Source organism: Helianthus annuus, chromosome 11 (genome assembly GCF_002127325.2).
Source record: "Helianthus annuus cultivar XRQ/B chromosome 11, HanXRQr2.0-SUNRISE, whole genome shotgun sequence".
Classification (NCBI taxonomy): domain Eukaryota; kingdom Viridiplantae; phylum Streptophyta; class Magnoliopsida; order Asterales; family Asteraceae; genus Helianthus; species Helianthus annuus.
Window position 1 is genome coordinate 168,885,624 of NC_035443.2, and position 25,487 is coordinate 168,911,110.

A 25,487-nucleotide genomic window follows, 5' to 3' on the forward strand; every position below is an offset into this window, starting at 1 on the left:
AGATGTGTGTACTGGAAACTTGGGTTTTACCCATGTGTTTAATATTATAAAAGTGTGGTATTTTACTCTGATAAAATATTTCCTAACTACGGTGCTGATGAAAATTCCGTTGCCAAATTAAACAATAACAGGATACCACCGAAACTGGCCGCGACCGCCTGTTCCCGGATTTGTAACAGGGGGTCGGGGGTTGCGACAGTAAAATCGTAAATTTGAACCGAGGTCAAAATTGTAATTATTCACTGAAGGCAAAAGCATAATTTTATTTTGAATTGGAGGAAAAAACATAATTTTAAACTGATGGCAAAATCATAATTTAAAGCGGGGCAAAATCGTAATTTGACTGGGAAAGCAAACAAAACCGATGACAAACATGTAAATTTAAATTGAGGGTAAAATCGTAACTTACCTGAGAGGAAGGAAACAAAACTAATGGCGAAACTGTAAATTTAAACGGGGCAAAATCGTAATTTTGAACCGAGGGCAAAAGTGTAATTTTTTACTGAAAGCAAAAGCATAATTTTATTTTGAATTGGAGGTAAAAGCGTAATTTTAAACTGATGGCAAAATCGTTATTTTAAAGCGGGTCAAAATCGTAAATTGGTTTGGCCCTAATTTCACAAGCAAGGGCATATTTGTAATTTTGATATTTAAAATAATATATATCAACTGTTCATCGAACTTCCAAAATGCGATAGAGTTAATATGGTTGTTTTATGCTTATGTTATTTTTTTAGATGAGTAGTTTAAGGATTTTTTTTTTCATTAACTGTTAAACGGTTAATGTTTCTAAAATATGTTGGTGGTAATTTGAAGTGAACAATACTCATTAGTCCTATATATCTATTAGGGAAGGGTTCATTTGAGAAGAAATTTAATGTGAGAAGAAAAAGAAAAAAAGGACATATTAGTAAAATACTATTTCATTTATAATTCATATTATTAATTTTTCTCTCTTTAATTAATTGGTCAACTAATCATTAATTATCCTATATAACATCTACAAAACCTACACATATCAAAATTTCCCTACACATTATAGAATTTTATCCTACACAGTCGAAATTTATCCTACACACCTCGAAATATATCCTACACAACTCGTAATTTATCATACACAACTAGTAATTTATTCTATACTTTAAATTAAGTTATTTTTTTAATTTGGAAAAAGTATATATTTTGAAAAGGAGTTACAAATTTAATTTAGTTAGTTATTAAAGGGGAAGAATACAAATTAATGATTTATGCAAGTTTACCAATATATCATTATATTAAAATTAAATGCAAATATTAAATGAAGTAAAATGAAGCATTCTTATTGGTTGAAACTTCTTCTTTTTTCTTCTTACAAAAAAATTCTTTTCATTTGAACTCTCCACTCCACATATCTATTATTCATGGTTAAGTTGGTCGATGTGAAATTTGTTCAGAAAGCTATGTTAGTAACGTGGATTTATAATTTGACTCTCTAGATTTGGTCTTAACAATTATCGTAAGAAAATAGAAGTTTACAACACTTTTAACGAGTCGAGCTCGTTCTTATGGAAGTTTATGATCGAGCTTAGCTTGGTTTGAGCTTTATTTCTAAAGCTCTGACCCGACTTGTGGGTAGTTTTACAAACTCAAACTCAATTCGTTTATTATTAATTAATTAATATATATTAATTGTAAGTATTATTTTTTAAAACTTATATTTAACTCATTATTATTATTTAAATATACATATTCAATATATTAATTAAAAATATATATATATGTATATAAATAGTGAGTTTGTTTAGGTTTGCACAAATAGCGGCGTCAAGGAAGAAAGATTCAAATAAAAATGAAAATTAATAATTATGTAATGATGGGTAGAGGCTTTATGATTACGCGCTCTAGTGATATAACCCACCATGACGTGCCGTGCCACTTTTTGCATAACAACCCAAAATGATGACTGTCATTTTTTTTGAACGTCCAACAAAAGAATCGCCGGGTACTCCGTACGCGGCACCCATTGGCCGAAAGGTAGCCCGCGATAGCCCAACCTGCACGCACAGAGCCCCTAGCCCACCATGCCACCAGTTCTGGGAAAACCCGACCCTGCACCCGTCCGAGGGTACGCCAATGCAGAGCCAACAAAACCCGAATGGATCAAGAATCAAACTTAAGAACATTCAATAAGTAGTCTTTCCTTTATTTCCATAACCAGCTTGAACTATAAATGACTGTCATTTGGTAAGCAAATGAAGATTCTTGAGATGCGGATAGCGACAGCCACCCACGTGACTACATGGGTGCGAGGCGCAGACAGCTCGTATCCAAACAATTAAACAGCCACACACAGACAAATGAGACGCTATCATCCATTTTATAATTTTGTCTTTATATTGCTAAAATAACGTTTTAAAAAAGTTACAAAAATAATTATTGTTATATGTATAGCGGACACAATATTATTACACTAATTTTTTTTAATCTGAAACAACTATATACCATTAAACTTTTGTAATTTATTCACCATGACAAATTACACTAATGTTGCTTTTAAAAATGTTTGTGGAACTGATGTCAGTTAGCTAAGGGATACATAAATAAGTGTTATCATAGTTAGAATAATACATGTACATGTCTATACGCTTCTAACAGTTTTCTACTTTAATTTGGTCTGCTCTGTATATCTTTTTTGAACAACAAATTTCTTTTTATTTCTCTTGTTTGTGTGACTTGAACAGAAGATCTTTCTCTTTCAAGGTGTTTAAAGGTATTATCTTTGCCAATGGACCACCACCCCATTGGTCTACCCTATATAACAACTACTTTTCATGATTCCAATTAGAAGAATATTAAATGTCTAAACTATGTTTGAATATAAATGATTAAAATTAGAATACCAATCAAGGCAAAGTAGCGGAATTTTAAGAATATTTAACTTTTCTTTTTTACAGCAAATTTGGATCACTGACGAAGCATTGGAATATCATTGTGCTATGAGCGAAATCGTTCGTTCAAATCCATCTTCACTAGTCATAATGCATATACACTAATTCAGGAATCGAACACATGACACATTGGTCTCTAAGACTTACCCCACCCTCAATATGACACTAGGCTATAAAGCTATGAGCAAAAATATTTAACAAAAGTGTTAACTTGTAACCCAAAAGCAATCATGATTTACAAAAAAGAAAACATGTTCGTTGTGACATACAACAACAGTATTGATGAAACAATGGTTAACCGGGCAGGGTTAACACACTGGTCTCGTCAAGAAGGGTTAATCCCTTCCTCTCGGAGATCGCTGGCTGGGTCACCGGTGGATGATCTCCTGCACAAGGAAACAAGCCGTGACTCGTAACAAGGAGGATGGGGTGGGGGGTGCTCCTTGTTACCACTCTCCGGCGTGAGAATCAGTAGTTTGCTTGGGAAGCAAAGTAAGATTATAGTAGTAGTGAGAGAGTTGTGTAGAGATACCTCAAACCTGGTTTGGGGTTGGTATTTATAGCCGAGGAGTGAAGGAGGAGATTGATGGATGGGCTGACGACGAGCTGCACCGTTGCAGGTGTGTCAGTCTCGCCGGCCGTGAGGGTTACGCCACGTCAGCCCATTGCTTTAATAGCTCTGACAGGGGACTGTCGCCGGCGCCACTTGGTGTCAGCCACTTGCCTGGCGTGTCAGTCCACTTGCTGGATATGCAGGGTGCGGTGCGAGCCGCATCGCTGCATGTGGTAACGTCTGAAGTTACCGCGTCTCCTACTTGTGATCAAGAAATACGCGAGATGCGGTGTTGGCCGCATCGTCGTATGTTGGAGACTATTTGCTCGCTTCCCTTGTCGTGACGAAAATGGCCATATGATGCGGTGCCAGCCGCATCGACATGTTCATCTTCTTTCGTACTTGGGTCAAGCTATTCATCTTCGAACCGAATGGGTTCGAAGGATGTGACCGCATGGGTGCGGTTTGCTTACTGGTAGGGGTTTGTTTGATGCGGGTAATGGTCGTTTAATGATGAAACAATGGTTAACCGGGCAGGGTTAACACACTGGTCTCGTCAAGAAGGGTTAATCCCTTCCTCTCGGAGATCGCTGGCTGGGTCACCGGTGGATGATCTCCTGCACAAGGAAACAAGCCGTGACTCGTAACAAGGAGGATGGGGTGGGGGGTGCTCCTTGTAACCACTCTCCGGCGTGAGAATCAGTAGTTTGCTTGGGAAGCAAAGTAAGATTATAGTAGTAGTGAGAGAGTTGTGTAGAGATACCTCAAACCTGGTTTGGGGTCGGTATTTATAGCCGAGGAGTGAAGGAGGAGATTGATGGATGGGCTGACGACGAGCTGCACCGTTGCAGGTGTGTCAGTCTCGCCGGCCGTGGGGGTTACGCCACGTCAGCCCATTGCTTTAATAGCTCTGACAGGGGACTGTCGCCGGCGCCACTTGGTGTCAGCCACTTGCCTGGCGTGTCAGTCCACTTGCTGGATATGCAGGGTGCGGTGCGAGCCGCATCGCTGCATGTGGTAACGTCTGAAGTTACCGCGTCTCCTACTTGTGATCAAGAAATACGCGAGATGCGGTGTTGGCCGCATCATCGTATGTTGGAGACTATTTGCTCGCTTCCCTTGTCGTGACGAAAATGGCCATATGATGCGGTGCCAGCCGCATCGACATGTTCATCTTCTTTCGTACTTGGGTCAAGCTATTCATCTTCGAACCGAATGGGTTCGAAGGATGTGACCGCATGGGTGCGGTTTGCTTACTGGTAGGGGTTTGTTTGATGCGGGTAATGGTCGTTTTGGGACCATACCCCTTCAAGTCCCCCCAGTCTAGTGTTGCTCCCTTGTGCAAGTTGCACGTGGGAGGAGTACTGGACTTATAGTGTAGGAAGGTAGTGTGGCAGTTTGGAGAAAATTTTAGGCCAGATCAACCTGGTGATCTGGTAAAAAATCCGGCTATGCCTCTTCCGTACCGGTGAAGGGATTTCGCTTGATGCGAAATTCTCAGCCGTTGCATGTCATCAGGTGGGTTGCCACCTGTTGTTGTGTTGAAGGCCTGTTAGGGACCTTCATAGTAATGCTGCACAAACTTCGAACCAACCTTTTTGATGGTGGTTCGAAGGTTTGCACATGTTTCGAACCTCTTGGAGGTGGTTTCTTCTTCGAACCATTTGCCAGAATGGTGCACGAAGAAGAAAAGAAAAACTTGTAAACCAACCGTTGCGGTCAGGTTTGAAGGTTTTGGATGTTGTGTTAGAACTTTGCTCAAGTTCTATGTTCAGCATCCTATGATGAGATGACCATCCCTTTTTTGTTGGGTGTTCGTGTTCATCTTGATAGCTCTCAAGTAACCGTACGTTCTTTGCGGTTACTTCGTTGCGTCATTGTTGGCCGTGTTTGGTCGAACAATGTGGATCTAGACTATGGGTAAATAAACATGGTCATAGGCAAGGGGATGCCCATCGTTGTTTATTCCAAGCGATCCATTGGTAGGTAAACAAAGTCCTAAGCGGACTTGTTACCGCGGTCCGTTGGCAGGTAAACAAAGTCATAGGCAGACTTGTTACCGCTGTTCGGACACTTGCTGCTTGATAAGTGCTTGTTTAGAGCACGTATCTGCGTTCTTTCTGGGGCCGCTTACCTTCACGCTCCAATACCGAGTTTACAACGAGGTAGCCTCGTTCGGTGATGTGGAGTGAGCTTTGCGTTTCCGTAGCAACCACTCTGCGGAAGCTATGGTTATGTCTGTAGCTCGTCATGGGTGTCTGCAATGTTGCAGTCCCATATTCGCTCAAAGTGTGCTTGTTGCACGGACGTAACTCTTGAAGGTTCAGGAGTCAGGGCTGCTGATGTGCGGGCGCGTAGATTCCGTTCCTTCTTTCTTCTGAAGAAGTTGTTCATGCACCCTCTGTGGTTGTGAACCGGTCAGGAGGGATTTGAAGCTTGAAGAAAAGGAAGGCAATGCGCTTTGCCTGTTCCTGAGATGCGGTTCAGTCCAAAGAACAATACTGGTTCTGAGCATCTGACACATCTGAATGGGTTCATGTGTGTCACTTCCGCATATTTCACGTGTGCTCGTGAGTGATGCGGAAAAGGTAATATATCCCTTTATAGCATAGATAGATATATTTCTACCTATTTTTTAGGGTATATAAAAAATATACCCACGGTGGGCGCCAATGATGAAACAATGGTTAACCGGGCAGGGTTAACACACTGGTCTCGTCAAGAAGGGTTAATCCCTTCCTCTCGGAGATCGCTGGCTGGGTCACCGGTGGATGATCTCCTGCACAAGGAAACAAGCCGTGACTCGTAACAAGGAGGATGGGGTGGGGGGTGCTCCTTGTTACCACTCTCCGGCGTGAGAATCAGTAGTTTGCTTGGGAAGCAAAGTAAGATTATAGTAGTAGTGAGAGAGTTGTGTAGAGATACCTCAAACCTGGTTTGGGGTTGGTATTTATAGCCGAGGAGTGAAGGAGGAGATTGATGGATGGGCTGACGACGAGCTGCACCGTTGCAGGTGTGTCAGTCTCGCCGGCCGTGGGGGTTACGCCACGTCAGCCCATTGCTTTAATAGCTCTGACAGGGGACTGTCGCCGGCGCCACTTGGTGTCAGCCACTTGCCTGGCGTGTCAGTCCACTTGCTGGATATGCAGGGTGCGGTGCGAGCCGCATCGCTGCATGTGGTAACGTCTGAAGTTACCGCGTCTCCTACTTGTGATCAAGAAATACGCGAGATGCGGTGTTGGCCGCATCGTCGTATGTTGGAGACTATTTGCTCGCTTCCCTGCCCGGTCAACCAATCACACCTTTTTCCTTTTTTTTTAAAAAAATAGTTTACCACTTCACCAAGTGTTTAAACCATTGCCAATATTTTTCACCAAAGTTTAAACACTTTTGCCAAATTGACATGGCACGCTCTGATTGGTCGGTTCAACGTTTTGCCACTCTAAACTGTTTAACCACTCCTTATACCCTTAGCGTTTAAGAATTCAATCTGTCAACTCACATGATTTACACATTTACTATACGGTTACCACATCGACGCAAGAGTTACACCTGTCACAAACATCGACGTGACGACACAGGTGTACAAAACAACAAATTATTCCTATACGTGCAAGAATCTGGATTAAAACGTAAAAACATTTTTCACACTCACATAATAAATAAAAAAGTAACCAAAAAAAAAAGAAAAGGAAAAATCAATGTGGCCCACTTCACATCTTCTCCTCCTTCATTCTCACTGCTATATAAACACATCCCTCTGCTCCCCCAAAACACCATAAATATCCGCTCAAATCCAGTTGACACTCAAATTGAATATCAACACACACACACACACACTCGTTAGATACAGGATGACGTCATCACCACCGCGGCTAGATCTGGACGGAAATCCGATCAATCCGTTAACAATTTGCATGATCGGCGCCGGAGGATTCATCGGCTCACATTTGTGCGAGAAACTGATGCCAGAAACGAATCACACTGTGCTAGCAGTTGATGTTTATAGTGATAAGATCAAGCATCTTCTCGAACCGGACTCTGTTCCGTGGTCAGGACGCATTCAGTTCCACCGGATTAATATTAAGAACGATTCGAGGCTCGAAGGACTTATTAAATGCTCCGATCTGGTAATGTTTGTGATTATGTTGATAGATTTGGTTAGTTTAAGTTTGTTGAACTGTTTTTGTTTGTGTATTGTGATGTTAATCGTTTTGATTGAGTATTTCTGTGTTTGAGAGTGTGAATTGGCTTCTGTGAAGTTATTGTAAGTTTAGAAGTGTTTAATACTTTAATTCGGTGAGATATTCTGTTTCAGCTTCTGTATATGTGTTTTGTGCTGTTAATCGTTTTAGATCTGCATGCTTATTTCGTTATTTGAGAGTGTGAACTGGTTTACGTGAAGTTAATTTAGGTTTCGAGTGTTTAATACTTTGATCCGGTGAAATATATTATGTTTCAGCTTCTGTATTTGTGTTTTGGATCTGTATCTTCGTATTTGAGAGTGTGAATTAGTTTCTGTGAAGTTAATTAATGTTTCAGGTGTTTGATAGTCAAATCCGGTGAAATACATTGGTTGTTTCATGCTTGAAGGTTAAAGTAGTGAAATAGTAGAGAAAATGTTATTGCCAGATTTGTCTAATTTTAATTAGTTTCACTGTTTGTGTTTGTGTTTTGTGTTATCAATTGTTTTGGATCTGCATTTTTCATATTTGATTGCTTATTTATCGATTTGAGAGTGTGAATAGGTTTGATGTGAAGTTATTTTAAGTTTCGAGTGTTTAAAACGTTATCCAGTGAAATAGTTTGATTGTTCCATGCATGTAGCTTGAACTAGGGAGATAATATAGAAATTGTTATTGATCGAATGACCGTTGGCTAATTGCTGAGATTAGTTATTGATTACGTGTACCTGTCTCAACGATTGATTATTTTTGTGCAATTTGATTTATCTTGTTTGTTTTGATATCTAGACGGTAAACCTAGCTGCGATCTGCACACCAGCGGATTACAATACCCGTCCTCTTGACACGATTTACAGCAATTTCATCGATGCGCTCCCCGTGGTATGCTTTACATTTATATGGCTATTTCAACAAACTATTCTACTGCTTTTGAGCTTCGAATATATGAAGCAATATTGTGATTTATAATTTGTATCTTCTTCGCATTTTAGGTTAAGTACTGCTCGGAGAATAACAAGCGTCTCATTCACTTTTCCACTTGTGAAGTGTATGGGAAAACTATCGGTAGCTTTCTTCCACCTGATAGCCCCCTTCGACAGGTAAGGATTCAAATAACTACCGAGTTTGTGGGTGTGATTCATATTTTCAATCATAGCTACTTATCAAGTATATTTTTCTTGTATTATATAACCATTTACAGGATCCTGCTTATTACATTCTTAAAGAAGATACTTCCCCTTGCATTTTTGGTTCAATTGAGAAACAAAGGTGGTCTTACGCATGTGCGAAACAGTTAATTGAGAGGCTCATCTACGGTGACCACACTTGTTCTTGACTTGTTAGTGATAATATGATAATTTCCAATGTGGCATGCTCTCATCAGTTTAGTTTTCATTGCAGCCGAGGGTGCGGAGAACGGTCTAGAGTTCACCATCGTAAGGCCTTTCAACTGGATTGGCCCGAGAATGGATTTCATTCCGGGGATCGATGGTCCTAGTGAAGGTGTTCCGAGGGTTCTTGCTTGCTTTAGCAATGTATGTTCAATTTCAGCTTTATGTTTAAACTTTAAAGTTATCACAAAATCTGAACTATTTAAATATGTTTTCCCCGACAATCCTTTCAGAATCTACTCAGGCGTGAACCTCTGAAGCTTGTGGATGGTGGTGAATCACAGAGAACTTTTGTCTATATTAAGGATGCTATTGAAGCTGTTCATTTGATGATTGTATGTTACATCCTTGCTTTCCTCTTCTTTTTTTTTAAATATTTTCTTAATTAATATATATCTAATTGACGACTGCTGGTATATTTTTCAGGAAAATCCCGCTAGAGCTAATGGTCACATCTTCAATGTGGGTAACCCTAACAACGAAGTTACCGTTAGACAGCTTGCTGAAATGATGACCAAGGTAATATCATTTTTTCAATCCTATTTTTGAGGGTAGTTGAAGATCAGGCTTCGGGTAAGCATGTATACCCGCCTACCTATGGGTTATGGGTAAAATGAGTAACGGGTCTCTGATGGGTACTGTATCGGATCGGCATTACCAAAACCCGGCTCATTGTCATCACTATTGTTGATCACAAAGCTATAGGGAATGGAAGTTTGCTAAAAAACGAGTCTCATATCACAGGTATATGCAAAGGTAAGTGGAGAAGATTCGATAGAGACTCCAACCATTGACGTAAGTTCCAAAGAATTTTACGGCGAAGGTTATGATGACAGTGACAAGAGAATTCCAGACATGACCATCATAAACAAACAATTAGGTACTATGCCCACCATATCCTTATTTCTAAAGTGATGGTCCATGAATCGGTATTATTAGTAGTATGAAGGGTTTGGTAAAAAGCAATTGCATTTTTGGTCCATTTTGATTTTTTAATAAAACTTTCATAATTTTTAGTAATTTAAACGAAATGATTTAGGAGGTTTTATTAATTTATTTATTAAAAATAGGGTAAATTGCATTTTACGTCCTTTAACTTATAGCTAAATTGCAGTTATCCTTTAACGAACGAAATTACATTACACTGGATGTCCTTTATGTTACTGTTTCTCATCAAGTGATGTCCTTTTGCGCTAACCTAGTTAACTTTTTTTATATCAACTCTTGAAACGTGTCACTCACATGAGGGTAATGGTCATTTTCACTTAATAAACGAAACAAAATTAAATAAAATAATAATATATATTAACAACAAAATAAGTGAAAATGACCATTATGCCCTCATGCGAGTGGCACGTTAAGAGTTAACATAAAAGACAAACTTGGTTAGGGCAATAGGACATCGTCTGATAACCTAAAGGACATCCAGTGTAATTTTGTTAGTTAAAGGACAGCGTCTGCTTACTCTTAAAAATAAGATGCTGGGCGACTATCAACCCATTAAGTAAATCCCCTTTTTGCTAAACTTCTTGTGTTGACCGAAAAACACAACCCAAATCAACCCTGAGAGATCAAATCATTGTTTTTTTTTTTGTTTTAACTAATATATGTTTTGGAGTGCAGGGTGGAATCCAAAGACATCACTATGGGACTTGCTAGAATCCACACTAACATACCAACACCGCACATACGCTGAAGCGGTCAGGCAATCCATTGCAAAACCAGTAGCCAGTTGAAAGTGTGAAAACAAGGTTCCTTTTGAATGTTTTAAAGCTGTATGTGCAATATTGGTTCATTTTGTTGTTTGTGTTTCCATGTCTAAAAGTAGTTGATACTTGATAGTTGCTAGGAGACTTGCACCTGTAATGTGTAGCAATAAAAAGGGAGTCTCCTTTTATCATGAGTTTTCCACCACCAAAGAATTGGCTTTCGAGCTCGGTTTTGCTTTTCGTTTGTTATCTTTCGCTAGCTCGGCAGCATTTTAATAAATTATTGTTGTATGTGTAATTTATGGTATGAATGTCAAGAAATTGGTTATGGCATTGGTAACTTGGTCATATGAACTATTATGAAGCGTTTAATGAAGAAAATGATGGGTTTTGTTTATGGATGGTCATGGATACATGTTGAAAGAATTGATTCACTTAAAGATCAAAGTATAAAAGATTTCAGAAAGAAATTAAATTTCGAGAAATATTATCTTTATTTTTTCCTTAATAATAATTAAAAAATCATAAAAATAATAAAAAAGATATTGATTTGATGGTTGAAACTTGAAAGGTTTGTATAAACTACAAATCAATAGGAGATGCCATATTTTCACTCAAAATCAAATCTAAAAACCAAATAAATTTTATCACTCAAAATCAAATCTAAAAACCAAATAAAATTATTGGAAATAAAGATGTTATAACTTTTCTAAAAGATGTTTAAAGCAAATAAATTTTATGGAAATAAAGATGTTATAAAAAGAAGCTAGAGGACTAAACTGTTATAAAAGTTATGATCAGAAGTCACTGGTTGAAAGATAAAAAAAAGATAAACACGTTTAAAGATTAAATATTTCGAAAACAATATGAAAAAAATAGACATTATGACATATATGTGATCAAATGTGACTATCCCTTATATCAAAATCATAAAACCATATTAAAAGGTACAAAAAGAAGAAGAAGAAGAAAAGTATAACATGGTATCTCGATACCCAACAGGACTACACATCGACCAAGCACACACTAATCAAATCAAAGAAAATGCAAATTTTAAGATTTTAAGATCAGAGTGAGAATTAGGCGGTATTGATAATTTTAATCTTACATCTGATTGTGAAGTTACGGTTCATACTTGTCGTTTACTTGTTGGCATGTTGCTCATTACCCATTGGATTGGCGAGTATACCCTCAAATATTGGTGTACTGGCCTCAATGTTAATTTTTTCAATTAAACTTCTAAGAGATCTGTACTCTGTAGTTTACTAATTCGAGTTCGGGTAATTGAGCGGGTGTATCTAATACCATACCCGTCTTAAACCTACGATTTTTTTAAATTAATTCTATACCTAAATAGACGTCCCAAATATTTTGAGTTTCGAGTATTCTCGTCATGTCCAGGTTCTTTGATGAATCACATTAGCTGGATAGCTTGACCGGCCATGTGCAGGGGTAGACCCACATAGTGCGGGTCAGAGCCCTAGACCTCAATGTTTTTTTCAAAATTTAGTGGAATCGCTATGTTAATTTTTTCAAGGATTCCATAAAAATATTAGTTAGACCCCATGGTATTAGATGCAAAGCTAGTATGATGGTAAATACCCTTGTTTAACAACAAAGGGATCCCATGTTTTAGTTTGAAGACTCGTTTTTTTTAAACCAGATTAAAACTAGTGTTAATAAAAACAAAGCATGCATTGCACCATGACCCTTTAATTAACTTTTTTAAAATCACAAATTGAATGTATTTGAGTGGTTTAATTTATTTCATAGTTGATTAGCAAATGGTCTAAATAACAATTTTAATTATAGTAATCTCCATCAAAAAAAGACTTAAAACGAAATTTTGAAGTAACAGTTCTAAGCAACCCATTAATCGTCACTACATGATATCTTGATGCTTGAAAATAGTATTTATTATAATATTGAATTTATTATGTTCCTAGCCTCGAATCGACCTGAAAATTTAACATTTGTTTGTGAAAAAATTTTACACCGAAGAAGAGATCGAAGTGGAAAAAAATCTTGAATACAGCATTGAACATGTGATATTAGTACATGGTGAATTTTAGTTCATATCAAGAATACCCGACCATAAACATTAACTTACATTCAAGTAAAAGAATTGTGTTAAAATGCAACTATCATTCTCATTTTTTTTTTTTTGTAAAATCATATATATATATATATTTTTTTCATAAAAAGCTATATATATATTTTATTATAACCGATTCAGTTTGATGAAACTTTATTCAGAGTTTGTTACCACATCCTAATTGTTTGTTTAATTGACCAAACAGGTAGATTTTTTATTATTAAAAACAGTTTATAATTCTTAAAAACGAGTATCCAACTTATTAAGCCTACAATAACTAAAGGGGTGGGCTAAATTGAATATACCCCTATTTGTTACTTGTCATATTTCCCCCTTTAAAAATAAGTTTAAAAGTTTTCAAATTTCATCCTTCTAAAAATTCTTAATTTTTTTTATAATTAGTTTTATTTTAAAAGAAAAAGGATTCAAATTATTTTCTGTATGGTCGAGTCAAGAACATCATAAAGTACGAAATCAAATCAAAATAAATATATATAAACATTATTAAACACTCGAAAGTTAATGGCTTTCTTTTCGATAATAGTTTCATTAACCTTAAACTTCAAGTTTTAACAATACTAAATCGAAATTCTAAACTTGTATTCAAACACAAAATTCGAACGCCTCATCTAACTCACTGCTAAAAGGGAAAACCATACAGCAAAATAATTTGTATAAAATGCATAACCATGATTTGGTAATTATAAGCTACCCGAGTACCTGTTGTGCATTGCATAAAATAAAGGGCCAACACCACAACAAGGTTGGGTTTAACATCAAACGAAAATGAAGTTATCGAAATTGGAAACCATAAAAATGAATACATATACCTTGAGTACGATATTGTTTGGCCGGTATCGGTTAGGTTTGATACGGTATCAATTCATTGAAACCGAAACCGAAACCATATAAGTTAATATTGTTACCGGTACCGCTATTGTTCGAGTGGTATCGAATCGGTTCGTTAGGATAGCAATACTTGTGTTGGAATTTCAAAAAAAAAAAAAAAAAACACTTTCCTAAAGAAATAACTATAGTAAAGTGAAGACAAAACATTTTCGAAAAAAAACATTTAAAAAAAACTAACAATAAAGGGATTACAAAATGACAAAAAAAAACAAAAAGGATTAAATTGTATTAATTTGAAATTTCAAGGAGGAGGTACGTTTAGTAAAATTCAAGAAAATGGGGGTACGTTTAGGAGCCCCTAAAGGGGTGGGCTACTAAAATAAAAGTTGTTAAGTTCTTACTTCTGTACGCACCTCATGAAATTAACATATTCTTATTCTTACAATAAACATATAAAAAAGGTATTAAGATAATACTTTTAGCACAATTCACAATCAAAGAAATTTTCTTAAAACTGTCCTAAGATTATCATTACATTTTTAAACTATATTCTATCTATTATTACAAAAAAAAAAAAAAAAAGTTCCTGTGGAATATATATGTATTTCGAAAACAATTTCATTTTCTCAACATGAACAAAAAAACATGCTTTAAATACTTGTTCTACCAAAATATAATATCTGATAACAATATGTGAATGTATGACATTGTGAATCAATATAAAATCTTGATGATGATGATCTAAAGTACCATAAACAACAGAATTAAAAAGGTTAATATCAACCAAACCAACATATTCATATGTCTAGAATCATAATATCATATATCTATGACTATACTCACTTTTTTTCTAAATTTCCTGCTTGAAGAAGTTCAACCAGCCAAAATCTACTCCGAATCCGTAAAATCAACCTCGCTACATTCGCTCCCATCCGAAAACCGCCCATCACAAACGGTCCACGGGTTCTGAAACCACAGGATCCTTTCACACATCTCAGCAAGATCACCATTCAACTCCACATTCCAACTCCCTTGAATGTCAAGATGAGTTATTGCTTTACATTTAGTGAGGATTTCCGACAGGCCCGAGTCACCAAACCGACCAAAACAAAGCTCGATCTGCTGCAGGCGTGGCATGGTGTGAGCAATGGTGGTGGCTTCAGAATCGTCAGCAGGTAGCAAGCCTGCATCGAGTGGAGGCATGTTTCGTTTCAAGTGGAGTAAAGACGTGCAGTTGTTACCGAATGCTTCGAGGCCGGTGCTTGTGATCTTGAGGCAGTGGCTGATATCCAAGAGTGTGAGATTTGGTAGTGGTTTTATGTGTTTCAATACCATTTGGTCAGTGATATCAGTCATGGGCATTTGTAGCACTTTTAGGAAACTCCCACTGAAATAGACATACAATTAACAGGAAAAATATCATATTATTAATTGAACTATGTTCTTTATTAAACTATAAAAAAGGTGTTGGACAAGTCGGTCTAACCCAGCCCGACACGTTTTAAGTCATTCTAACCTAGCCCAACCCGTTTAAAAGTTGGTCTAACTTGGCCCGACCCGTTTAGAATGCCAATTTTTTTGTCACAAGTTTATACAATAATGTTGCATGAAGCTTGCAACACTATCATCCATTTAGAATGCCATTTTTTTTTTAATTTAACAATGTTTTTATTTCTAGCAAAATTTCAAAGTTCTAAATGCTCTCCTGTTATGCCCTGGCTCCTGAGAAAGAGTTTGGCCAAGCCCAATGGGCTTGACGAATGTGGGCCTGAGCCCGCTAAACCAGGCCTAAGAGTGAGTATGAAATTGCAAGAAATGCATATAGTAATCAATAAACTTAGTATTTTGTAGTAGTGCAAAGAGAAAAGTGTCCGGATAGTTCCTGTGGTTTGTCAATTTTTCACCTTTAGTCCCTAAATTTTTAAAATTATAGCTATAGTTGCAAAAGTTAGAGACTATAGCTGTAATTTTAGAAAGTTAGGGACTAAAAATGAAAATGGGCAAACCACAAGACTATCTTGGCATTTTTCTCTAGTGCAAAACATCACAACAAGACTTGTAAGCAGAATTTATCACCTCTAAATAATTAATTACCTTAGCCTAAAACAAATGGTATTATTAAGTAAGATGATGTAAAGTTACCATATAAACATGAAACTTGCAACTTACATATGCTCAACTTTAGTTTCTACTTTAGCAAATATAATTACAAAGTAGACTACTCATAAGGTTGATTTGTATTCACATGTAAAATCATATAGCATAACCTCATGTACTAGTTTCACTTTTTTTATAAAAATAGTAAAGAAATTCTGTAACTTATAAATGATTAATTATAATAACAAATAAATAAATAAATATTATTATTATCATCATCATTATCAAACCAAGAACAGAAATCACAAAAATCAGAGTACAATTCAAACACATAATATAATAATTGTAAAAGCCAAAAAAAATGTTTATTCACATTCTTGAGGTGCAAGCTAACCATTAACCTTCATCTATGGAAGGAACATGATCATCCAAAACAAACTCACCATGGTTTCAAGCCAAGAAAAAAAATCAGATGGGATTCCAAGCAACAACAACAATAATATCAATAGTAATAATATTACTATTTTTATTATTACCTTAAATAATATTATCATTATTATAAATCATCATCAATGATCATCATCATCATCAAAACAAGAACAGAAAATCACAAAAATCAGAGATGTTAAAAGCCAAAAAAAAAAACATGTTTATTTACATTCTTGAGGTGCAAGTAACCCATAAATCTAGAACAAAAATCACAAAAATCAGATGAGAAGCAAGAACAATAACAATAAATCCTATAATATTAATATTTTTATTATTACTATAAGTTAATATTATTATTATTATTATAAATCATGATCGTCATCATCATCAAACAAAAATCACAAAAACCAGATTTATTCTAAACAAAAACAACCCACATTTTAACAAAAACCAGATATATTCTAAACGAAAACAACCCACATTTTAAACACAAACAACAACAATAATAATATAATAAATTAATAATTATAATAATCTTACCAGTGAGATACAAAGAAGAAGCCAGACTCTCCCATCCTATAAACACACAACCGTTGAACCATAAACTTACTCCTTCTCAACAACCCTCTCACCACCCGGTCCACCGCATGACTATCATTGCGGCGCCGACACCACGACTGGACATCAACCTCGGACCAGCAGTACGGTCCTCCAACAACCTCGTTCCAACCTTTGCAGACCAATGGCACCCTCCTCATCATTTCTTCTGTGGGTGTTACTTTTCCAAATATGAGTGACAGGATTTCTGGGTTTAGTTGCTCCCAACTCCGCCACTGTTGTTCTGCCACCACCGCCGCCGCCGGTGGTGGTGATGATGACGACGTCGTTTTGTTGGTGGGTGGTGACAGTAGTACCATTTTCTTGCTCATTTTTGTTTCTCTGCTGCACTGTGTGTGACAGTGTGAGTGTGTGTGATGGGCTGGTCAGTGATTTTGGTATACTGCACACAGAGAGAGAGTGTGTGTAATGGGTTTTTGACACGTGGCAGGTGAGTGATCTGACGGCTGGTAATAATTAAAGAGACGCCAATGATAAACGAGAATTTTGATATGTGGTTAAAATTCTTGATTATTTTTTTTTAATATGAGATTATACGGATAGGGAGAGGTTAAAATCTTGATTATTTTTTTTTAATATCAGACTATACGGAGTGAGAGAGGCTTGGAAAGAGGACGTTGTGCGACATGTGAACGTCACGTCAGCACACGTTAGAAAAGTGACATAGTTTAAAAACAGGAGGAGTGAGACGGGCCGTGAAAGGATGGTGTGAGACATGCACAGACCCTTTATTATAAAACAAATCTAATAAATAAAAAGAAAAAAAAACAAATCTCTAAACCACACCCACATCATCATTAACAAGAATACAACACCTGTAGAAATCCTCCCGCACCCTCCCCCAGGCCAGACACAACGTTACCTCCGGGGAGGTGATCCGGCATGGTTGTGACTTCCGCATCACTTTTTCACGCGGAATGGTTTTTGTATTCTCATGATAATAGTTACATACTATAATTTCATAGTAAAAAAGAAAGGGAAAATTACCAAAGTAGCCGTTTGACCAGCCCAATTTCGAAAATAGCCATTTGACCGGGCATAATGGACCCTCCCATCAAAGTGAACTCCCATTTTTATGCACCTTCAATCCAACCACACGCTAGTCGCCACGTGTCCCTTCAGCCTGAACCGGCTTTATGCCGCATCGCCTGTCAGCCGAGCCGCTTCCCCCCCAAGCCAAGCCGCTTCGCAGAATGCCTGATTTATGCCGCTTTGAGGACTGCCTAGCCGAGCCGCTTCATGGTCAAGCCGAGCCGCTTTACCCCATTCCAAGCCGCTATAATCTGAATTTAAGCCGCTTTACCCCCAAGCCGCTATAACCTGTGCTCAAGCCGTTTCATCCAACATCCAAGCCGCTACACCCTGGATACGAGCCGCTTCAGCTTCCCGCCAAGCCGTCTAAACCTATGGCCAAGCCGTTTCACCATGGTCAAGCCGTTTCATCCAATATCCAAGCCGCTACACATGTTTTTTTATTTATAATTTCGTATGTATATATACACATCTGTTTTTTTTATAAAAACTAACCTAGTTGGACTCAGTTAGTTGGACTCAGTTAGTGGTTTCTTAACTGAACTAACTGAGTTTTCTAACTCAGTTAGTGGTTTCTTTTATAAAAACTAACCTAGTTGGACTAACTAGGTTATTTTGAATGTATTAAAGGATCTACTAACTAGGTTAGGTTTAAACTAACCTTGTTAACCAAAAACTAATTTATTAAAATATTAGTTTATTTAATTTAATAAAATATTAAATTATTAAATTAATAATTGATAAAAACCAAAGAGAAAAGAGATAAAAATGAATTCTATTCTTCACAATATTCAACCTAGTTATTAAATATATGGAGAGAAAGAGTATTTTGATATTTTTTTGATTTTTTTTTGATTTTTTTTGATGTTTTTTGATATTTTTTTGATGTTTTTTTATATTTTTTGATATTTTTTAAAAAATGCTACTGAAGCGGCTCGGCTTGTACTTTACGCGGCATGGCTTGTACTTTAGGCGGCATGGCTTGTACTTGTGGGCAGGCGGCGAAGCGGCTTGGCTTGGAGGGGAAGCGGCTCGGCTGACAGGCGATGCGGCATAAAGCCGGTTCAGGCTGAAGGGACACGTGGCGGCTAGCGTGTGGTTGGATTGAAGGTGCATAAAAATGGGAGTTCACTTTGATGGAAGGGTCCATTATGCCCGGTCAAATGGCTATTTTCGAAATTGGGCTGGTCAAATTGCTACTGTGGTAATTTTCCCAAAAAGAAATATGGTTATTTTTACCATATGAAAACGAGATCTCTTTTATGTATATTTTTGTTTTAAAAAATGTAAAGAAAATATGTAAATATTAACTTCCAATGTGATAATATGGTTATAATTAGATTTCTGTTATACCAAAACCATAAAAGCTTATTTCTTCAAATTGTACAAAAAGAAAAAGAAAAATTTATTACGGGATGGTCATGACTAATGCGGTCTAAAGTAATCAGTTTTCGGCTTAGTAAAAAAAATACTTAAAGTTGATGAATAAAAGAATAAAAGATAAGATGATCAATGTGTGCCCCAGTCATTGAACATTCTTAAAATGTTGAGCTATAAGTTTATGGGGTGTGGGTTGAGGTGGTCGTGAGTAAATAACGTGGAACACCTTGCCAGAAAAATTGGTGTGGAGGAGGTGTTTGTTCAATTAATGGAGTGGATCAATCAGGTTTATGGGGTGTGGGTTGAGGTGGTCGTGAGTAAATAACGTGGAACACCTCGCCAGAAAAATTGGTGTGGAGGAGGTGTTTGTTCAATTAATGGAGTGGAGCAATCAGGTGTAGGCACGTGGCATTTCCATCATAGGAACACCACGTCCACCAAATGTGGACACCATATTGAAATGGTGTGACACATATGTGACAATTTTTACGCGCCATAGCCTTAGAGAATCACAGTCAATGAACGGCTTGGTATAGATCAAGGTACACCCCATAATCTGTCAAAATCAAGGTACACACCCATAAAAGATGAACGTTACATTTTAGCAACGGTAAACAAATTATGTTATAATCTTTTAAAAAGACTTATAATATCACATGCTTTTTTATAATATTTTTAATGCTATAAAAACGAGGTGACCATAAATAATTTTTAGAACGCTAAAAAGGGAAACATGATAGTTAGAATCATTTTGTTGGGTTACAAACTAAGATTGCTTACAAACGAAAGATCACTATCGTGTTAACTATAACTAATAATTAATGATAATATATGTTTATGTGTAATTTAAGTTAATTTCAATGAAGTGATAATCTTTTGTTTGGTTACAAACGATGCATTGTTGATGTGAGGTTCAACTCTTTATCAACATTCTCGAGCATGTTTAAAAAATCAGTTTTGTAAAAAGAATAATGATTTATGGACGGCTTGGTCGTAGAATATTCGAGTGACGCCATAACACAATTTGTCAAGATTAAAGTCGAAATCATGTGTCTACACCCATAAAAGCTACTAAAGATACATTTAAGAGGTGTTCATATCCTAGAAAATTTAGGAATTGTTGTTAATAAAAAATAAATAAATAAACCTACGTTATCATTGTTAATGCCGCCTCAACACTATGTAACACTAATGAGATGAGAATTTAGACAAAATGACCCATATGACTATTTTTCATATGGCCCATATGGTTATTTTCTCCGTGTCATACGACCCATATAGACTATACAACCGTATAACATTCAATGGTGTCTGGATAGTATGTCAGTGGTGTTTGTTTAGCTGTCACTATGATGAGTTTTGTAATACATGAAAATTCAAAAATCCTTAAATATTAAATATCAATTTAATAGGTAAGTCTTTAAATGAATTTAATACTTCATAAAATTGATCAAATGATTATGATTATATACTGAACTAGTATTAAGCCCCTGCGTTGCACCGGTTGTCATAAAACTGTGTTAAGTAGTAGCAATACTATACTATTGTCAGTGATCACCGACACCCGAAAAGCTCGTAAAAACAAAATAAATAAAAACTGGAAAAAAATAACGCCGAGCGCAAAGCAGATGTAAAATCTTTGAATCGCGCACGCTCGTTGTTGAGAAAATTAAACCGAAACGTAAAACATAGAAAAAAATAACTAAGTCCATCCAGGACCCGCATTTTGGACGAACTTGTCAAGCGCAGAAAAATAGATGTGACGCGACGGGGCAGTCAAACGGGAAAAAAATATACGAAAAAATGTTGAACCCCACATGCACGTTGCGGTGCGTTAACTCACAAATTTTATAACAAAACGAAAAACTTGGAAAGATGAAAAGTATGGTGGACCAAAATTGAAAATAAAAAAGAGTTGGGATTAAATTGCAAAAAAAAATGAAAAACTTTGGGTTAAAAGTAAAAAAACAAAGGGTCTAAATTGCAAAATTGAAGTTATTTATTAATTTTAGATAAAGATAAGGATAAAAATAAGTGATATTTATATATTGGTTATTAATTAATATTAATATTAAAAGAAATTTATTAAATAAATATAAATAAAATTTATAAGGTTGAAGGAGAAAATGACATGTGGCATTATTTAGAGTCTTTTATTATAAGTTAGATACGTTACTAACTATATATTATACAATTATTATTTAGGTGTTCAAATAATAGTATCAATTCTTATATTGATAAGAATACAGTAAATTAATAAGTAAATCTATACATAATCTAAAATTTAGTTACATCTTCTATTTTAAAGTCTAATTTATGATGTTTTAAATGCAATTCTTAAAATAAATTTGATTAAAATAATATATTACAAAATCATAATCCGCCTCCATCCCCGTTATCCCTTTTAATTAGGGTTCTCTCAACCTCTGAAGATGGAGAATCCATCTTCCACAACCAAACCCCTCCTCGACGAATTTTAAGGGAAATCACCAATTTGGCATCATCTGTCTTTCTCACAGTTCGACTTTTTGAAACCCTAATCTCCGTTTGCCTCAATCACTACCGCGATATGCATCAATCTCCGAAGGCAATAAAGTCGCTGATGTGTGCGAAGGCGGTACTCGACGTCAGTGATGCACGCTTGAATGTGACGACACTAAACCCTAAACCACTGACGATGGTGCGATTCGTTTAAAAATGGTACTTTCTGATTTCGTTTGATCTTACATGTTCAGTTCAAATTTTTGTTTTGGTCTTTTGAATATGTAGTGATGAAATTAGTTAGGTTAATTTGAGTGTTTTATATTTGGTTTGATTTGATGATTTAAGTTTTGATATTATGAATTAATTCGTTGTGATTTTTTGTTTATTGTTTATTGTTCATCTGTTAGTCGATTAGGTGTTTTTGTGTTCAACATCCGTAAACCAGGTTGCTAATTTCTTTATTTACCCTTGGTGTTTTGGTTTCTAATTATTAGGCGGTTATTTACCCTTGGTGTTTTGGTTTCTAATTATTAGTCGGTTTTCAGACGGAAATCAGGCTCGAAAACCAGTAGTAACAACACATTGTATGGAATTGATCTTTTATTTTTTTTGTAAAATGCTATGGCTCTTATTTATGTATAATTAGTAGGTTGAAGGTAGTGTTTCACTGAGTAACACTGTTTAAATGATCTGATATTTGTTAATTGTTGTTAGTTTTAATAGTGAAGCAACCTAATATAGTATGATGTTGATCAGGTTGGGGATTTCGGCCTTTCAAAATTGAAGCATTCAACCTTTTTATCTGCTATATCCGGGGGAGGGACGGTAAGAACATTCTCTTTGGCTATTTTCATGAAGTGTGAAAACTGGGAAAAAAATTTATTGATTGTGGTTATGTCTTTTGCAGCCTCAATGGATAGCACATGAAGTGCTTCGTAACGAACCTTCAAACGAGCTGTAAGATTCAGTTAGCATCTTGAAATTAGTCAATTGAGAATATGAGTTCCAAGATAATATAAACTTTTACTGCATACAACATTTTAATCGTTTTATTTAACAAAAATTTTATTTTTGAAAGAGTAGACTATTTCACACACCAAAAAAACTGCTAAGAAATAAATTATTGGTTCATGGCAGAAAGTCGTTCGGGTTATCCCAACCCGAAATATTTGAGAATATGGTTGTCTTTAAAGGCAAATAGTGTTGTTGTTATTATTTTTATTATTTTGTTTTGATTATTTTTGGGTGAGCTAGGATTGAAGTTTGGGGATTATTGATTCATCTTATTCATGAGATGAATCTAATGGTGAAGTATATGTATATCTTCTTGGTGTTGCAAGCGTACGCCATTGTTGGATATTTGGTTGTTCAACAATCTTCGGGTGATCATTTCCATTTTTACCCTTCTCAAAGTTTTGTTTTTTAGCTTATGATTTAAATCTGCCATGATATTCACTAGGTTGGGGACTTCGGTGTTTTAAAGTTGAAGCATGCAGCCTTTTTATCTGCTAGATCCGGAGAGGGACGGTAAGAACATTTTCTTTCGCTATTTTCTTGGTTAAGTGTCAAAACTGGCAAAAAAAATATTGATCATGGTTATGTCTTTTACAGCCTCAATGGATGGCACCTGAAGTTCTTCGTAACGAACCTTCAAACGAGAAGTAAGATTCAGTTAGTATCTTCAAGTTACTCATTTGAGAATATGAGTTCCAACATAATACAAACTTTTAGTGCATACAACATTTTAATCTACCACTTCATGTGATCATTTCCGTTTTTACCCTTCTCAAAGTTTTGTTTTTTAGCTTATGATTTAAATCTACCCTGATATTCATTAGGTTGGGGATTTCGGCCTTTTAAAGTTGAAGCATGCAGCCTTTTTATCTGCTAGATCCGCGGAGGGACGGTAAGACCATTTTCTTTCGCTATTTTCTTGGTGAAGTGTCAAAACTGGCAAAAAAAACTTGATTATGGTTATGTCTTTTACAGCCTCAATGGATGGCACCTGAAGTTCTTCGTAACGAACCTTCAAACGAGAAGTACGATTCAGTTAGTATCTTGAAATTAGTCATTTGAGAATATGAGTTCCAACATAATATATACTTTTAGTGCATACAACATTTTAATCGTTTTATGTCAAAATAATATTATTTTTTGAAAAGTATACTATTTGACGCGGCACAAAAGTTTTAAAAAATACATCATTGATTCATGATAGAAAGTACTTCGGGCCATCCCAGCCCAAAACATTTGAGAATATGGTTGTCTTTAAAGACAAATAGTGTTGTTATTGTTTTTTTGTTATTTTGTTTTGATTATTTTTGGGTAAATAGGGTTTGGAGTTTGGGGATTATTGATTCATCTTCTTCAATGAGATGAATCTGATGGTGAAGTATATGTATATCTTCTTCCTGTTGCGGGTATACACCATTGTTGGTTCTTTGGTTGTTCAAGAAACTTCAGTTGATATTAATTCTAGGAATTATTGTGGTCAGGTAATGATTCTTCATATTATTAAAATTGTCTCATTATATCATATTATTTCATAATAAATTATGTATAGATTTTAGGGTTTTAGCTAGGGATATTGATTAATGAGGCTTTTTACATACCACAATTGCATGAACATTCAATGGGGCAATTTACGGTAGGCTTTAATTGCATTGATTATTCACCAATTTCTTCCTAGGAAGGTGAATGGTCTTAATTTCTATTATATGACCTCCACCCTCCCTATTGTTGTGGGCCCATATTCAGAGTTGTTAATCTACTGTCATGTCTAGCTCTGTTAGTGTTAATACATCAGGAATTGGTGTTGGCAACCAACTGGTCCTTGCTGACCTCCGTGAAGGGAGTACCGGCCCCATCACGGTTATGGTTTGCAGAAAGTGGGACGTCACAAGTGTCAATGGACACTTCATGAGCACTGACCTGTGTTTAGCCATGGTCAGCTTTATGTCACGCTTTCAAGGGTTACGACACCTGGAGGTTTAAAGATTGTCATCGTCGGGGATGGCAACGGTAGCATGAAAAACCATACCAGAAACATCGTTTACAAAGAAACGTTTAACAATTTGGCGACATCAGATCAGACACAATAAACAATACTTGCCATACTGTAATTTTTTTGGACTACCAAGAAACTTTTATCGCCTTTATCGCTGTTAATCCAACATAATAACTGATGCATACCCTAAACCCATTTTTTTGTTTGTTCCGTCCCAAACACAACAGCTATATACGTACCACGTTGAGTATTATGCATCTACCCTCCGACGACCAACTATCCCCATATTCTGCCAGTAACGCCAACGCAACAACTATTTATGTGCCACGGGTGGTAGGAATGTAAGTCTTTATAGCTTCCATTAAATTTTGAAAACTCATAGTCTTTTTTATTTCTTGGTTTTTTGATTGTTGATTTTATTCCGATACATGTGCTGATTGGTTTATTTGTATATTTTAGGAAGAAAAGGCACCGATGATTCAAAAACTATTGTTTGTTGCTGGTTTGAACACATTTACACAAACGCATCTTGGGGCACGGTTGCCAGCTGTCGTGGGGGGGGGGGTCATACACTTTCGTGCCCACTACTATTTCAATCATTTTGGCTGGTCAATATAGCGACATCGTTGATCCTCAAGGTTGCTAAATGTGTTGAGATTGGATTGTATGAGTCTGATTTGCCCTTAGTATGCATATATAAATATGTACGTCTATATATATATATATATTATC

General features: G+C 36.2%; 2 protein-coding genes across 2 annotated transcripts; one reads left to right on the top strand and one right to left on the bottom strand.

Annotated features, from left to right (window-relative positions):
• The first annotated feature begins 7,268 nt into the window (after positions 1-7,268).
• LOC110891027 (UDP-D-apiose/UDP-D-xylose synthase 2) lies at positions 7,269-11,097 on the top strand. The gene is made up of 9 exons (XM_022138691.2): positions 7,269-7,610; positions 8,454-8,546; positions 8,657-8,764; positions 8,866-8,980; positions 9,066-9,199; positions 9,289-9,390; positions 9,482-9,574; positions 9,800-9,935; positions 10,679-11,097. Exons 1-9 carry the CDS (start codon positions 7,335-7,337, stop codon positions 10,789-10,791), a joined length of 1,170 nt encoding a protein of 389 aa, XP_021994383.1. The 5' UTR covers positions 7,269-7,334; the 3' UTR covers positions 10,792-11,097.
• A 3,325-nt stretch (positions 11,098-14,422) lies between these two features.
• Positions 14,423-17,235, bottom strand: LOC110887299 (F-box protein FBW2). Its single transcript, XM_022135017.2, has 2 exons — positions 16,775-17,235; positions 14,423-15,095 (listed from the first exon to the last, which is right to left on the bottom strand). Exons 1-2 carry the CDS (start codon positions 17,161-17,163, stop codon positions 14,597-14,599), a joined length of 888 nt encoding a protein of 295 aa, XP_021990709.1. The 5' UTR covers positions 17,164-17,235; the 3' UTR covers positions 14,423-14,596.
• Positions 17,236-25,487: the final 8,252 nt, after the last annotated feature.